Source organism: Bacillus rossius (assembly GCF_032445375.1).
Source record: "Bacillus rossius redtenbacheri isolate Brsri chromosome 4 unlocalized genomic scaffold, Brsri_v3 Brsri_v3_scf4_2, whole genome shotgun sequence".
Lineage (NCBI taxonomy): Eukaryota > Metazoa > Arthropoda > Insecta > Phasmatodea > Bacillidae > Bacillus > Bacillus rossius.
This window is the reverse complement of record NW_026962011.1, coordinates 50,071,718-50,088,962: the sequence shown is the minus strand read 5'-3', so window position 1 is coordinate 50,088,962 and position 17,245 is coordinate 50,071,718. Positions and strand designations below refer to the sequence as shown.

The window sequence follows — 17,245 nt, the reverse complement described above, 5'->3', positions numbered from 1 at the left end:
TAGGTAGTCTTATCATCTAGATAATTTTATATTTTTTAGGGCTTACTAAATTATAGGGCATTGAAAATTCAAAGCAGTTCTACTGGGATGTTTTGCTGAAAATTTTTGTAATTGAAATTTGTGGTTTAAATACTTGAAAAAATAAATTTTTTCCATAAAGAAGGATTAAAAAAAATTAATCCCGTGTTCAATAATGTTAGATTACCTAACTAAATTAATTTTTTTTAGGTATTTGAATATACATTAATTCGAAAAAAAAAATTTTTTTCATTGATTTTTATTTAGAAAAATTTTTGTAAATAAATTTTTAATTTTTCAAAGTAATTTCTTCCACCAAATATGCGCTCAACTCTCGCTTGAATAAATTTTAAAGTGAGCTCTGCCTCTCAATGTGAGGAGAGATAGGGGTTGGAAAACCAGACTCAAGTTGGGATGACTACACAGAGTGCAGATATGTAAAAAAATTGAGAAGTGATGGCATGTGTATATCATACTACATATTAGAGTCTGTTTCTCAGGTGACCATGCTTCATGCTCGTGAGCATGGAGAGAAAAAATGCTGTGAGACATCGACAGAAGACAGTCAATGTGCCAGATCATCAAGGGGAAGAGAGGAGGAGTTAATGAACAAAGCAGCACTTTCGAAGGAGAGTGGGTTCGAACCCCACGCAACTGTCACTGTGTCACACATAAGAAATGCGCATGTTCTTCATTGAACACTTCTGCATGCGACTCTCAGGCCGACCGGTCTCTAAGTAAGCATGGCCGACCGGATGTTCTGCCAGCTGCATGTTGCCAACTTGCTAACGTAACACCAGATAGGTGGTGGAATGTGTGTGTTCCAACAGTTCTAAACCACATTGCCTTTTTTTTTGATGTGTAACTTCTCAGCTCTTAGTATGCAAAATTTGGTGTATTTCACGAATGAAACGGAAATGTGTAACAGAAAGTAGGGGTAAGAATTTTTATATTTAATGCATTGTTATAATAAAAGTGCATACATTTTTTATGTAACATCAAACCACAAGTTTTGTATTAAAATATTCCCAGAGACTACACAACTTGTTTATGTCACTCTCTCATGAGTTATAAGAAGATCCAAGATTCTATGGTGTTAAAAATAAAAAGCAAATTTTATCATTTAAGATAGTGGATTTCATCTTTATCATCATTAAAAATAATGAGCACAACATTGATAACTGCTTCTATAATTTGTGTACATTAAACAATACTACTACCTATATTGTTGCGAGTAAGTGAAACAAAAATCTGCAACTATAACATTCATTAATAAAAAAAAATCAACATGCAATGTTGAAAGCTCAAAATCATTATACATGTACATTTTCTTGTGAAGTTTCTCTATAGGTCTTTACCTATGACTGCATGGTATCGGCTATAGGCAGATTTTTATTTACTTTAGTTAAGAAAAAAAACCACAGACAGATATAAAATGTTTTTACTTTGTACATAAAATTTAGTTTAAAAAACCTAAACCAAACGCTATTTTTTAATAGCTATAATGAGGTAATTGAGCTGAATTTCACTGCATTTCAGCCTTATGCAGTGTTATTGACTTCCATATCAGTATTTGGCTGTGATTGACTTCCATTTCAGTGTTGGGTGGTGTATCAACTTTATTTCACTGTTAATTTGGTTTTATCGCTGGTTTCATTTTGGTTGCGAGTTACCTTTCCGCCAGCTGAGGCAGGCCAACTTGGATGGCTTAGGCTGACCGGTGTCTGCTGGGATGTTTCGTTTCCGACGATGCCGAGTGTCTGTGAATCGGTCGCTTCAGAAGCTTCAGTGAGTTCACCACTTTTTGTTTTAAAGTTCCCAGTTTTTAGGCTATTGTCATAATTCCGCAACAAAAGTAGGAATTCGAAGAAATTAAAATTTTCATTCCATTGCAGGCTTCTCCCAAAACATTATCATCATTATGTGGCTGATTGTTATTACAAATGCTGAGTTAGCACGTGTGTGCGTTGCAAATTCATCTACCTCATCACTTTAAAACTAACCTAGTCAAAATATTTTTAATTTTGTGGAACTATGATGAAAATATAAGCACGTACGCAGTATCTAGCCATATGTTAAACATATTCACCAAATGTTCAGTTTCTTAAAAGAAGAGATTAAAAAAATAGTGTCAAACCCACAGAATTTTTTTTTTTTTGAGATGGCAATGACCCTGTACCACTTAACAAGTGATGCCCAACCACAAAAATGGTAGGCTAGTGGAGGATGTAGCATATTGTCTGTGCGATAGACTCATAGGCCATAAAGCATAGACAAGGTGATAATGGTGTTGCCAGGTTATAAAAATGGATTCTTTTGCCAAATTGCTAATCTTAGTGAAAATTGAATATTGCAGGGCACCACGGGGTCCCGCAGAGCCCAATTTGAGAACCACGACACTTAACGTGTTGTTTGCCAACTTGAAGGATTTAATTCAATGAATTTTCTGTGGTAAGTGTGTAGAAAAAATTATTGCAATGCAGCAGGTTATTGGTTTCATCTAAATCTTAAATTTTTTTCCTTGCATTTAAATAACATTGATTTCATGTATCATGAAAGTAATTTATTTTGATGTTGCTAAAATATACTCTTTTGGAATCCTGACAAGATGCTATTACTAAAAAATGTTATTTTATCACTTATAGCAGTTATAGCTAATGAATAGGTATGTGGCTAGTGGTTATACTTGTGTTTGTTATACTTCACCGTGTAAATTATTATTAGATAATGTATTTGTGTCGTCTTGAAATTTTTTTTATCTGCAGAGTTCATTCCATAAATGGCTGATTAAAAATTTTTTTACTGGCCTTTATTATTACTAACAGTTATTTCATTGTGTTATTTTGGTTCCATATATTTTTTCGCACAATACTTTATTGTCCTTGTTAGCTGTAGTTCAGCATGCTTCTCATGGAAGTTTGAAAGCTAGAGGATGTATGTATGCAGTTCTTAGTGTTGTAAACAAGATGGACCAAGAAATGTGTTCTGCACAAAATTGTTTCAATCTATATTTTTGTTTTAGCTGGTGATACCTTCTGTTAATAATGAAGGTTCTTGTGTGCGTTATCTTGGACCAGAATAACCTAACAGTAAAATATGAACGTTATAGTCTTGTGTGATAAAAAAAAACTCCATATTGTAAGATTGTGAAGTGAGTCATGTTTTAAAAATTGGTTTAGAAGGGGGACAATTTTTTATGCGGTGGAAAGTTTTTAACTCTTACAATGGTTGTAATTTTCTGTGTGTTTTGCAACTTGGGTGGATTAGAGTGCAGTATAACCATTAATTATTGCTTTAAAATTTTCTATCTAGTTGACTTTTTATCTAACTGAAGTGATTCAAGAAAGTTTCATCATACTATAAGTTGAGATATTCCTTGCCAGTTTTACATGTTAATTGTTGCTGTAGTTCTAGGTGTTGCATTTAGTTTTTTGTTGAATCAATATTTTCAATGTTGATGTTATACATTTATAGTTCAGTCAAGTTTCTCAAGTAGTAACACCAGAATGCTGAGTTTTGACTTAATTATTATTGCAAAGTGTATAGTATTTGCTACCAGTTAACCACTGAGTTGAAACAGGGACTAGTAATGATCTACTTTAGTTAAAAACCCTACCTTCCCTTCCTTCTCCCCCCCCCTCCCCCTCATCATTCCCCCTCTCCATCCACCTCCCGAAAGAAAAAGTTTCTCTGCATATTACTTTTGGTTTTTAAAGTTTGGCACAAATTTGATTGCACTGACTGAAAATATTCATTCCAGCATAACAACTTACTGTATTTCCTAGAAATCAGACTTTTGCATTGTTTCACAGTTTATCATTGCTGTTCACATTACATGTGCTGGCTGTGTCCATGTTTAGTACAGGCAGGTCTGGCAACGTCCTATCATGTGCCTTGGCGTGTCTCATCCGCTCAGTGAAGCTTGCGGCGGCCTGCGAACTAACAGCGCTAGTAGTTCAGCTCATTATTAACATTGTGTTCAATTGACATTTCTTGTATAATATTATATTTATATAATATAATATAAAAAGAAGGAAGATAATACATGCCATTAATTATAATGAATAAAAATTTAATAAATGTAAACAAAGCTCTGAATATAAATGCTAAAATTAAGAATATTATCCTTTGGCCTTTAGTTTATTATAAAACAAAACAAACTTCTGCTTACTTACATTAAAAAATAATTACTGGATCTCAAAACATTATATTTGAAAGAATTACACTTGCTTGATTAAAATGTATAGCAATGGAATATTTTCTCGATTAAAATATGCACCAGACATTTAAAACATGTTCTAACTTTTAACTGACAGTAACAGAATGTTACAAGTTATTTCTATGCATTGAATCCTTGAGAACTGTAACTAGTGTTTGGAAAAAAAAAACAGTGTTTTAAAAAATATGGCCACCTTTATAGGACACTCCCGTTTAAACCCCATGTGAAGACTGGGCTGAACTACTAGAAGCACAGTTAGTTTACATGTCGCAGCAAGCTTCAGCATATGGAGGGAGAATGAAGGTAAGTTGCCAGACCTGTCTACATGACCGTGGGTTTTTCTGCGTTTCTGTTTCCTTGCTCAAGAGCATACGTTTCTAAAGCAAGTTCAGTGTCTTCATAGTAAGCAAAAGTCATTATTGAACTTCATTGGGTTCAATACTTTTAGCATTACGGTGTTACTACAATAAAACTACATTTTTGCTGTATTTTATATGATGTTTAGTAAAATAGTTGTTTTAGGTGTTATTTAATAGGTGTTTTAAAAAATCAAAGTGTTTGTACCGTAATTCTAAATACTATATATACCAGTGCATAGAGTACAATAGTACTCAAAAATGCTATGTTGTGACAACTTAGACTGTTTATTACATTAACTTGATGTTCTTGTTAAGTCAAAGTCCAGGGTATTACATGAATGAGTGATTGCAAGTTTGTTTGTTTTTTTGAAGACTTGAAGACTTCAGAATATTGATTTGTTGGTACATTCGCATGGGGTCACTTGCAAATGCAGGTGTCACTGGTTTCATTGATTTTTTTTTTTTTTTTAATAAAAAGAAAGTATGTGCCTTTTGTAGAAACACCTATGCTGATATAATGGTAGTAAAGTTACTTCAAACCCTGGTTACTACACAATTATAAATTTAAAATGGATAGTGAAAAAGTAGCATAGTGAGATATTTTGTAAGGGGTATGCTAAGGGAAGGGGGGGGGGGGGGGGGGGGACGACAACTGAATAGGCGGAATATGCCACTAAAAAAATTTTGTGCATTTGTGAAATGTCTTGAAAATTAAATTTAAATATAAAGAAAACATAGAAATTTCTTAAACATGACATAATTAAAAAAAGTAATCGTACTGAAATTATTAGTTCAGAAATTTATAGAATGGGGTATTAATGGAGTGGTGTATTTATGATTTTGAATTATTTTGGTAGCAATGAAATAAGCATGGCTGCCATGTTCACATGTGCATTTTGTATTTTTTTCAATTGAAACTGAACTTACGAATTTAAACACTTATACTTTGTGGCTATGCAGTTTTTAAGTTTTGAAACAAAAAATAAAGCACTTTAACATAGTGTTCTGGTTGTTCTGTATTGGAAAATAGATAGTATGAAACATTCATGGTGAATATTCCCAGGAAAGAAACGACCAAAAAAAAATCAGGGTAGCCAACATTTTCTTTTGAAAAGTACGATTTAAAGGTTGTTAAGTTGTTGATAAATACAGCACAATTCGCTGATTTGCAAAAAAAAAAAAAAATAAGAGCGACTCTATTTTCCTTGCTTCGTGGTTATGCCCAAAGGTGCAGGTCCATAAACAGAAAAATGGAAGTTTGAAGGTTTATTTCATGACCGTGTGTAAAGTAAAAACTTTAAGGTAAAAAAGTATCTTGGATAAGTATCTATGCTCACTATCCATGTTATGTCACACTTATAGAATATATAAATTACAAGACTAGCCAAAAGTATTTTACTGGTACTGTTAATGCTTTTTATGCTAGCAGGTTCAATATGGTAGGTACAGTCTGTAGTGAGCATCGTTATTCATAGGATGATTTTGTGACAGGTTTTAAAAATTACAGTAACATGTAATTTTGTTTTCTACCTATATTTTTCATCTTTGCAGTATTTAGTTACACTGTTTAATGATATTCCTAAATTATTTTAGATCATGATGGAGAAGGTTTTGACAAATAACACCAGGTTTTTTCCCTTATGCTTAATGTCTTAATTGTGTGGTAATTACAGTTAGAATATAATTTTTTTCCTGTGACTTGTATTTCATTAATATGTATGTAGCTGTTGGACAGACGTAGACAGCTTTGAATGACAATTGTAACACACGCTAATTAGCACCATGCATCTCTTTGAAAAGAAGTTAGTTGATCATGTGGATTCATTAGCTATTGAAAGAGGTGTAGCAAAGTAAATGAGACTGTGGTATGGTACCAAATTCATTCACACATAAATAGCTACTATGTCATTCGCTGTATTCTTTGTGTCAGACCTCATTGTGGATGTACCAGCTTGTGTCAAGTTTGTTTTTCTGAGCTTAAGCTTTGTGATTTGTATTTTCTGCATCAACATTAGCTGAGATTGAGATTGTATATTTGGTTCTCAAATTTTTGATGAAAGTATTCGGGAGAAAACGTAATGATGCTTCCATGAATCTGTCTAACAGTCTATTTTCATGCAGTATGTTTTTTGAGATATGTTTGAAACTTTTGACACTTCTTTTTTCCTACTTTTAGAACATGTTACTTTCACGTAGTATTCTTCTTTTTGAAGGATTTAAGCTGTGGTGTTGCTGTACTCAATCTCTCTCTGCCTTCCACGGTGAGTCTAGTATAGTGTTTATATACAAAGTAGTTGAGATGTTTGTGTGTTCTTGATGGCTGGAATTTCCAAGTGATTTTCTAATCTTATCTTCTGTATGTGTTACTTTATGTATTGGATACTGTTCCAAAGATGAAGTTGGGTGAATGCTTCCCTACAAAAATCTTGATTCTTAAATGAAAGGAAATATATTAAATTAATTTTGTATCTATTTGTAATGAACCAATGAATATTATTGTACAGACTTACAACCATATTAATTTAGAACATAATGATGAATAAATAAGTTGAAAGAATTAAAAAAATTGTTATTTTTTTTCTTTTAAATAAGCTGTGTAAGTACACTGACTCAATATTAAAAAATTGTTTGATGCATAAAGTTGTTATGACCGTATAATCACAAACATTTTTTGTCAAAATGTTGGTATACTGTGTGATGAAAGAAAGCTTAACTTCATTTTGTCGTTTATTTAAACAGAACTGCCATTCGTCTTTAATTCCGTTATCTCTCAGGTTATCACTTTTTTTTGACAAAGTAATTCATGGATGAACTCAATCAACTCTTAACTCGGTTATATGTTCTTTGTTTATGTACTTCGTAAGTAAAAAATAGAAAAAAAATATGAGTGAAAAAAGTTATTAAAATTCAAGTTTTAGTATGGCAATATTCGAAAGTGGTATGGAAATTTGAGCCCTGTAAACCATTAAAGTTTTCTTCTAGCTTGCGCTATGCTAATTGAAAATTTTTAAGGAAGCCGGATGCATGAAAAGTCATTGGCCCAGTCGCCATTTCAAGTGTTAGTTCTTAATTTATACTAGGTACGGTACCAATTTCCATCCAGCTGGAATATAAAATGTTACTCCTTTGTAAAATATACAGCAATTTCATATGTAGATATATTAAACTCATATTTAGAGTATGTAAATTTACATTGTAAAGTGGCTGCATGGATATTGGTAGAGCTATTTTGCACTAATCTCACACAGGAGAAAATCTTTGTTCTCTAGTGTAAATTATACTTTTGGCTGCAGGTTGATCACAACAAAATAATGTGAAAAACTCTATACGACCTCTGGTCTGAAGTGCTTCCTCAGGCTGGTATCCATCTTTGAAGTCGGAGCTGAACAAAATATTTATTTTGAATAGTATAGAAAGTATGTATAATATGGAACAGAGCATCTAGATTATGTTTAACTGAATGAAGTTCTACAAACCACCATGAATTTTGCTGCAACCGCAAACATTTGCGGTGGTTTTAGAACATCATGCAATGAAACATACATAATTTGACACTGGAGTGTTCCATCTTAAATACATGGAAGTTATCAACTTATTTTGTCGTGATGAACCTGTCGGTTGAATTCAGACTCATTCTATATTTAATGTTGTTTTTTTTGGTCCTAGTTTTGGGTAGGACCAAGATACAGTTGGAGCCCTTTATTTTAAAAGTACATACATACTGAAACAGGTTGTAGAATTGATAAATAACATGTAATAAAATAATTTATTCAACTCTATGTTTTCTATTTATGTACATGAATAGTTTGAACTCGTACTGTATGAATGAGCAGGGACCGCAAGCAGGGGCGCAACAACTAAATTTCCAAAAGGGGGGGGGGGAATATACCTTTTTTATAAAGAATCATCGATCCCCTCCTATTGAAGCGGGGGGGGGAGGGGGGTTTTACAGGGGGGTCCTCCCCCCGGGAAAATTTGTATTTCAAGGTGGAAAATGGTGCTATTTAAGCAGTTTCATTATCTAAAAAATTGATTACACAGCACTTTCTTTGCCCCTGTTTGCCCCCACTTCAAGGTTTCAGAGGGGGGGGGAAATACCCTTGCCCCCCCCTGCTTACAAGTGATGGAACGTGACGAGGGTGAGCACGACCATGGCCAGCGTGACGGAGAGCCCGACGAAGAAGGCGACGGCGCGGACGGGCTGGCGCGTCACCACAACGGCGTACACGAGCGTGTGCACGATGCGCGCAGCCGCGTACACCCGGAACAGGTTCAGGGCGACCGCCTCGCTGGGGCCCGACAGCACGTAGAGGAACCCCACCGCGAAGAACAGCGGGATGTTCTCCACATCGTTCTGATGGGCCCTGCAAGCGTCGAGCAAGACCTCGCTGTGACGCACACCCCTTCACACCAGTGGCGGATCCAGAGGTTCACCTCGGAGGGGGCACCCTAGGTGTTCACAAAGCTGAATTGAAACTAATAGTTTAGCTGCATGACGCCCAGCAACGCGGAGAAACGGTGTAAGACTGACGAAACTATTTACAGATGGCACTGCTGAACACAATGGCCGCCACAGTGGCGCACACACGATCGATGGCGCCAAATTCAAATATCCAAACCACCACACATTCTAGCACTATGCCCAAACACTAGGATTTCAGAGTAGCCAGAGAAAAAATTGTCTTAAAATTACTAAATCTGTATTTAATCTACTCACACTACACATAACATCCAACCACCACATTTTATGATTCTACAATAAATTCATTAATTATATTAAAATATTTTATTGGTTTCAGAAACAATCATTTTTGTCTGCAATATTAATGCAGCATACAACTGGTTATTCGGGGGGGAGGGGGGGGCACTTGCCCCTGGCGGCTCCCCCCCCCCCTGGATCCGCCACTGCTTCACACCTATCTCAACCATTTTTACGTTCCCCTTAAGATGGGGTCTCAGACACCATGCTCTGTTTTCTAATTGTTTTTCAATTTTTTCATTACTATTGGTTAAGGGCTATTTCTGTAAATTTAATCTTACACCTCTCTGACAATAATTTTCAACAGGTATTTACAAAGTGAGATATAATTACTTCAAAAAAGTCGTGTAAGTGATAACAATTACAAAAACTTCAGCGACTTTCAACACCCATTATGTAACACTTAGTAAATATCTGTTTGAAGTTTTTTTTTTTCACAGAACAACCAATGCAAGAGAGGTATAGCGTTAAATTTACAGAAATAGCCGTAAACTATTAGTAATTACAAGAAAAAATTATCATCATGACATGTGAGGCCTCACTGCTGAGAATGTAAGGATGTGTTCATGCTCGGGATACAACTAGACAAGCTGGAAGAATATTGTCGGCTGGTGAAGGAAAAAAAAAATTGGTGTGGTCTGCTTTTCACAAAAATAAATTATTAAATTATTGTATAGTATATAATTTTGCATGTTTTGCCTTTCAAACATTCTGTGTTGTGTACCTATTGACTAAAACATATCCTTGTAGTAATTCATGTTTACCTTCGAATCCTCTCAATATCCGGATCATCGTATCTCACTTGGCCATCGCCACTGGGAGCAAAGAATGTATCTTCTGGACTGATGAAAATCTGAAATTAAAAGCCATAAATATGGAAAAAAGAAAAAAAAAGATTAATGGCAACCAAAATAAAGAAATTTTAATTACTTTAACATTGAAGATGCTGTAATGGAATCACTGATTGGACCCAACTAGTTAATTTTATTAGCTATACATATTTATTTGTGATGATTCCCAACTGATTCCTTTAATCATTGATTATGTACTTCTTTCTTATTCGCCAGTCTGTACCGGTTAATGAACTGTGTTTTTAGAGAGTAGCATTTCATTGAAAAGAATCAGAGTTTCAGCATTAGCACTTGCAAGCAGTTTTTCAGCTGGGAAGAGTAAGGGCGTGTGTCCACTTTTTATAAATGTTACCGTTTTCGGAAACTTTCTTTGCGATTTAGTTGGCTGTTGCTTGTTTTCATTTAAGAAACGTTTCTTTGGTTTTGCATTTAATAATTTAAATATTGTTTTTGTAAGATATCTACCCTTATGCTTCTCAGCTGCAGTTTGAATTGTTTATGTAGGGTCTAACTGATTAAAGTAGAGATTTAATTACTAGATGTAACATAAAACATATTATTTATACTCAACTGTTCCTTCTAATCTTCTTAAAGATGTGTGTAAATAAAGAATTGGGAGTTGTTTTTTAGTCACAGCAAATATAATATATTTGGGAATAATTTTCTTTTTTATTATAAAAAAATTCTTTTGTTTAACATGTGTCCAAGAATATCAACAAAATTTGATTCCTTTTTATCAGCCATTGCAAAATTAATATTTCTCATTAAAAAATCTAACATGAAATAAATATAAATTTACTGCAGTTGTACAGAGATGGTTATGCAATTTGTGAAAAAATTGTGCACAGTTAAAAATGTTTTAAGCATAAGCATGTTGGCTTTCAAAAATCATACATTGTTATGGATGGTAACTTGGTGTCAGGATTGAAGCTGTTATCACTGATGCTTTGCTGGGCCTTGCGGCTTTCATTCTCTGTGTGTTCTGTGATATCAGTAAGATCAGTAGGCTACTCTGTGAATGTTCATGTACCAAACCGTAAGTTACTAAGTTTGTTAGAAGACTTTATTCACGGAGTAGCAGTTCCGAGTATCCGATAAAAAATTTAAATTAACCGAACGTTTTTACTGTGATAACCTCAGGGCAAGGAAGTGTTCCTCAAACTATTAATCTGTGATGATCTGTAATATCCTGTCAATATTTGATTTCTCCTGAACCAACACGACCCCACACAGTGAAACTTTGTGTTGTGGAGATTACTTTTTTGTGATCATAACAAGTTTTCGCTCACAGTCAAAACATTTAAAGTTTTTATTTAAACTGGTGGGCAGACTTATTGTTGCACATTAGGGCATATATGAAATTTGAAATTTGAGTGGTAACCATGACATTATGCCGATAAACATTATAATGCAAGGCCCTTGGGTGCTTTCTAGAATTCTTACCGGCCGTAAATTACTCTGAAAACACGCGTTTTAGCTCTTTTCTCACTCCTAAAAATACATGTTTAAAAACGAATTACGGAAATAGAACTATCCACCCGTCCTCAAGTGTATTTATAAATGCTCTTCATGAACAGCAGTTTTCAAATAGCGTGGTTTCTTCCAGGGGCGTAGCCAGGGGGGTTGGGGTTATGGGTTCAACCCCCCCCCCCCCCCCAGCACCAAATCTTTAATTAATTTCTTATTCATCACTGAAACAAATTTCATATTAAAATTAATAAAAATTTTACCATTACAATATTTAAATTTAAGAACCGAAAACTGCTAAAATAGCACTATTCTACACCTTAAAATCCTAATTTTGCCCGGGGCTCCCCGCTTTAATACGGGGGGAGGGGGCCCATGCTTCTTAACACCCCCCCATACACAAATCCTGGCTACGCCACTGGTTTCTTCTGAAGATCCGCACACCGCACGTGCGCCCGAGTAGGCGGGGTCTTTAAGAAAACACTGTGGAGTGAAGAAAGGTGTAGTCAGGGTGAGGTCGGGTGAAACACTATAATTCATTGATGGTGAGGGGAGGGGGGTGGTGGTATTTGTGGCCCAAGGGTTTTCCTCTCGGGGTTAACCGACACGAAGTCATTAGTGAGAGGGATTTAATTCCGTGGGGGCGGGCAGGGGGGTGGGTCGATAGCAGGAAATATCCCTCCCCAAAATTCGGCTGAAGAGGTGTATATTTATATTGTAGTTGCACTTCAAATTCTTAATTTTTGTAAACTAAGTTGTCTTGGATAGTTAAAAAAAATTGGTTGTCTGTAAAGTCGGTGTACGGACGATAGTTTAACGTGACAACGTCATAACAAAACATTGATGAAATGATTGCATACTTTTATGAATAAAATTGAATTATCACTATTTTGTATAGATACAAAGAAGGAGTGAAATGAAATCTACAATTTAATTGATAAATTTACTTTTATTTGCACTCATTAATTCAAATATGTTTATAACTTTAACGAAGAGATTATTTTAACTATAACTTTTATACATGTTTGCTACTTAACTTCTTCCAATCTGTGTTATTCTGTTAAGGATAGGACGATGATAGGAAAAGTAGGAAACGAATGGGAGTGTTTCAAGTTTAATCTGCCTCGAAAAAGTCAAATCGATGGTTGTTCCAATCGAGTGGAAGAGAGATAGATGCGGCGCAAGCGTGCAATGAGCGTAACGGGACAATGTGCGTAACGGGACACTATTTCGTGCGTGCAGCCGGCGTTCATCGATTTATTAGACGTCACGTCAAAAAAAAATAGCGCTCTTAAAATTTATTCTCCCACTACGCCCCTGAGCAGAAAGACATGTGAGAATTTCAACAAAATTAAATGATATCTTCTAAATTGTAGAAATTCGTGATAAATGAGCATGTTGTTAATGTACTAAGCATTATTCCTGAACGCGACGGTGTTGCGCGAAGCACTCTTACAGGCAAGCGTTTGCACGGGGAGAGTCGCGAGATACCACGAAGTTTAAGTTGACTTCGCACCTGTAATTAACCTGGAGTGCAGGAAGTATGGTACCCGAGCTTCATTACTTACGCCAGCATAACTCTTAACTGTGGTTCGAAATTAGTCACTTCTAAGCAGATATATTTTTTTTTACGTGACAACGTATAATAAATCGATGAACGCCGGCTGTACGCACGAAAAAGTGTCCCGTTACGCAGTGTCCCGTTACGCGGTGTCCCGTTACGCTCATTGTACGCTTGCGCCGCATCTATCTCTCTTCCTCTCGATTGGAACAACCATCGATTTGACTTTTTCGAGGCACATTAAACTTGAAACACTCCCATTCATTTCCTACTTTTCCTGTCATCGTCCTATCCTTAACAGAATAACACAGATTGGAAGAAGTTAAATAGCAAACATGTATAAAAGTTATAGTTAAAATAATCTCTTCGTTAAAGTAATAAACATATTGAATTAATGAGTGCAATTAAAAGTAAATTTATCAATTAAATTGTAGATTTCATTTACCTACTTCTTAGTATCCATACAAAATAGTGATAATTCAATAAAAAGATTCAATTTTATTCATACATGTATGCAATCATTTAATCAATGTTTTGTTATGACGTCACGTTAAACTATCGTCCGTAAACCGACTTTACAGACAACCATTTTTTTTTAAATCTGTGAAACGGACTTGACTGGTGCAGGATCGCCCATAGGGAGAATATATGACGCAAGTGGCACCATTAAGAAAATTTGAGAGGGGGGGGGGGAGGCATAAAAAAAATTTGGGTTGGAATAAGAAAAATAAACACCAAAGCTTTAAAAAAAATCAGTTGACTTAATTGCCCCTACAATGATTAGTATTTTAATATTGTATGTGCATTAAAACCGATTAAAATAAACAATAATAAAAAAAAATTATGTTACGATTCCTTAGGACCACCTGGTTAGACACTGGCCGCTCAGTTCCCTGCAATCACCGTGTTGAGGCTAGGTTTCACTCGCCACTTTTATTATTCTTTTTTGACGTGATAACTTCTTGTAAATCGATGAACGCCGGCTGCACGCACGAAAAAGCAAGACTCATTGTCATGTTCCGCCTGAGCCGAGCGTGCAAGAACCGGCCAACCAAAGTGCGAGAAAATCTTCCATAATATCAGCCAGGTTAAGGAGGGCTTTTTAACTAATTGTTCGTGATTATATTTAAACAAATTATTTAAATTAATTTGCAAAAAACTGTAAATAATATTTGAAAATTAAAAATCATGCAGTTTTTCATCAATGTTTTCTTATGATGTTATCACGTAAAATTATCGTCCGTAAACCGATTTTACAGACAACCACTTTTTTTTAATTGCTATTTTCAATTGCTATTTCTAAAAATTTAACTCTATGCAGCCCTTGAATTTCTTCCTACAAATATTTTTAACACAGATTCACTCGGTGCCATATCAATGGCGTAAACAGTCGCGCAAGTGGTAATAATTATAAACACTTGCGTTTACACCCATGACAATCCTTGTATACCCTATTTATGTAAAATATTTGCGGCCGAACAACAAATGCAAGGGAGGTATCTAGAAATAGGTAAGAGACTGGAAAAATTCGCGGTTTCAATGACCTCTAGGATAGACTATGTACTAGGACAAATTGCACCTGCTCATTTGGATAACGACTCGTGACACGCGTTACCTGGGCTGCTAGTGATTTGATTCTTCATTTGTTGAAGGTTTTTCACTGGCTTAGAGACCTTCAGGTAAACGGCGGTCCAATCACTCACTCAGAATGAATGTGAACGAGTTTGGAGTCTAGCCAGGGCCGGCACGTCCATATAGGCAACCGCCTAGGGCGCCAAGTAGCTGGGGGCGGCGCAGCACGACACATAACAGCTGATGTAATATGTTTAACGATTATTGAAACTAGATGAAAATGGATTTTTGTAACAGTTTGGAATGTTTATATTGATAAAAGTAATTATTTAAAGTCCACGGTGACCTGTTTATGATTTGTAATAAGTAAAAAAGTAAAAAAAAAAAAAAACACACACATTTGATTGTTGACAAAATCTTAGGCTTACGTGATGTATTTTGAGGCAAAGAAAAACTTTTTTTGGGGTGTCCGATCCGGGGGGGGGGGGGGGCATTAAGGTTTTTCGCCTAGGGCGCCAATTTACCTTGCACCGGCCCTGAGTCTAACCTACCGCGAAATGAATCCGCGAATTTTTTTTCCGGTCTCTTAGAAATAGGTATTTAGAGATATAGCCGTTAAAAAAAATGTTAGCAATGAAAAAAAAAAATTCAAGATGGCGTCTGAAGCCCGCGGCTTTTACCTTCTTCTTGAACCGCTGCCTGACGGTGAGGAAGTACAGGAGGAGCATCTTGAGCGCCAGCACCATGCTCCAGAAGACGAACCCCGAGAAGACGGGGTTGTCGGCGGTCAGGAGCGCCGGCTGCTCGCCCATCGAGGAACAACACTGCGACACTGGCCGAGCCCCGCCTCGCTGTAGCCTGCGCCGTCCTCCGGCCGAGAGAGGTCGGCCGCGAAGCTTCTAGGTCGCCGCCGGCGGCAGCCGGGAAACAGGTTCTTGGGCCTTCGACTTTCACTCGCCGCGCGTGGCTCGCGTGTCACGTGCACGTGTGGTGTATCTAATAGCGGAGTAGCATTGTCATGCGTGGGAAACCGAGATTCGTAAAAAGGAAAGCTCAGTTAATTTAATATTTTAATATATATATTACTAATATTTACCGTATTAAATCATCAATCAATAACTCCTTTGTTGAGTCCACAATTCCCTCCCCCCACTGAAGCTCGGCTCAACAGTGGCTTTCCTTCCGCTCGTCTCCTACCACAACGCCGAACGTACAATAACGCCGAAAACCATAAAGCCGAATGCCAAATTTACTAGAACGCCGACAGCTAGAAAACTGCTGTGTAGGCTACCACAACGACGAATTACCACAACGCCGAAATACATTAACGCCGAAAAATGTCATTGCAGGACGGCCACAAAGGTAAGGTTAGGTAAGGTTAGCACACAAATTCATTCGTTTGTTTTTCATTTTGCTCCTGTGGCCCCCCCCCCCCCACAGCAACATTTTTCGGCGTTACTGTATCTCGGCGTTGTGGTACACAGCAGTTTTCTAGCTGTCGGCGTTGCGGTCAATTTGGCATTCGGCGTTATGGTATTCGGCGTTATTGTACGTTCGGCGTTGAGGTAACGACCCACCTCGCGCCTGTGTCCCGACACACTGTCTCGCACCGCGACACAGTCTCCGATACACCAGTACTCGCACACGAAGCCCGTCGTCTGTCGTCTGGTTATCGCTGGCCCAGTGGCCCACTCGCAGTCTTCTCAAAACTCCATCCCACTGACTCGGAGGCTGGCTTTGCTGTTTTTATACCCTTCGGCCATCTTTCTGGAATGTTCTCGCATCCTTATGTGATGTGTTACGTCATCGGGGTCGACCCGACGCCCGAAGCTCCCAGAACAATGGTTTCCTAGTTATGCCGCTCCGTGTGGCGGCCTCTGGGAGCCCGCTGGACCCTCCAGAGGGCAGATGGATCGAATACAGCGCCGAGGAAGGTGATAGCGGGGGGCAGGAAGGTTAAGAGGCCGGGCCGCGCTAATGAGCAGAGGTATGCGCTGTGTTGATGGTCCGGGAGCCAACGGCCAGCAGGAACCCAGACCACACCGGGGCCTTGCCTCCCAGTGCGCTCGTAACACTGTTCCTTCCGAACGGACAACAATGTGCTGGTGTCTATTTTTTTGTTTGTTTTAATTTTTAAAAATAATCTTAAATATATTAATTAGGGCTATCTCCACATTTGACAAAAAATATTATACATATGGGAAAACGGGTTCGTAAAGGGTAGTCCAGCTAATTGTATGCCGGTTTATTTATTACTAATATTTACACTATAAGCATTTTTCTTATTTGAATAATAAAGGAATTGCTAAACAATTTCTTCCAAATTGATTTTTGCAATTCCGAGTGTAGCCTCTATAGTTATGTTTGAGTACTGTTTATTTAACTTCTTAGTTGGATACTTTATCTTTGATTTTCAAGTTTTGTTTATATCCAATTAAA

The 17,245-nt window shown here is 36.8% G+C and overlaps 1 protein-coding gene across 1 annotated transcript; it reads right to left on the bottom strand.

Annotated features, from left to right (window-relative positions):
• Nucleotides 1–8,348: 8,348 nt before the first annotated feature.
• On the bottom strand, nucleotides 8,349–15,697 carry LOC134542229 (microsomal glutathione S-transferase 1-like). Its single transcript, XM_063386316.1, has 3 exons — nucleotides 15,487–15,697; nucleotides 10,120–10,208; nucleotides 8,349–8,960 (listed from the first exon to the last, which is right to left on the bottom strand). The coding sequence occupies exons 1-3, from the start codon at nucleotides 15,616–15,618 to the stop codon at nucleotides 8,711–8,713; spliced, it is 471 nt and encodes a 156-aa protein (XP_063242386.1). The 5' UTR covers nucleotides 15,619–15,697; the 3' UTR covers nucleotides 8,349–8,710.
• Nucleotides 15,698–17,245: the final 1,548 nt, after the last annotated feature.

Coding starts and splice junctions, on each gene's coding strand:
- LOC134542229 (XM_063386316.1), bottom strand. CDS start 15,618: ATGGGCGAGCAGCCGGCGCTCCTGACCGCCGACAACCCCGTCTTCTCG. Junction 10,209..15,486: donor GGCAGCGGTTCAAGAAGAAG/GTAAAAGCCGCG, acceptor TTTTAATTTCAG/ATTTTCATCAGTCCAGAAGA. Junction 8,961..10,119: donor GATATTGAGAGGATTCGAAG/GTAAACATGAAT, acceptor CGACGCTTGCAG/GGCCCATCAGAACGATGTGG.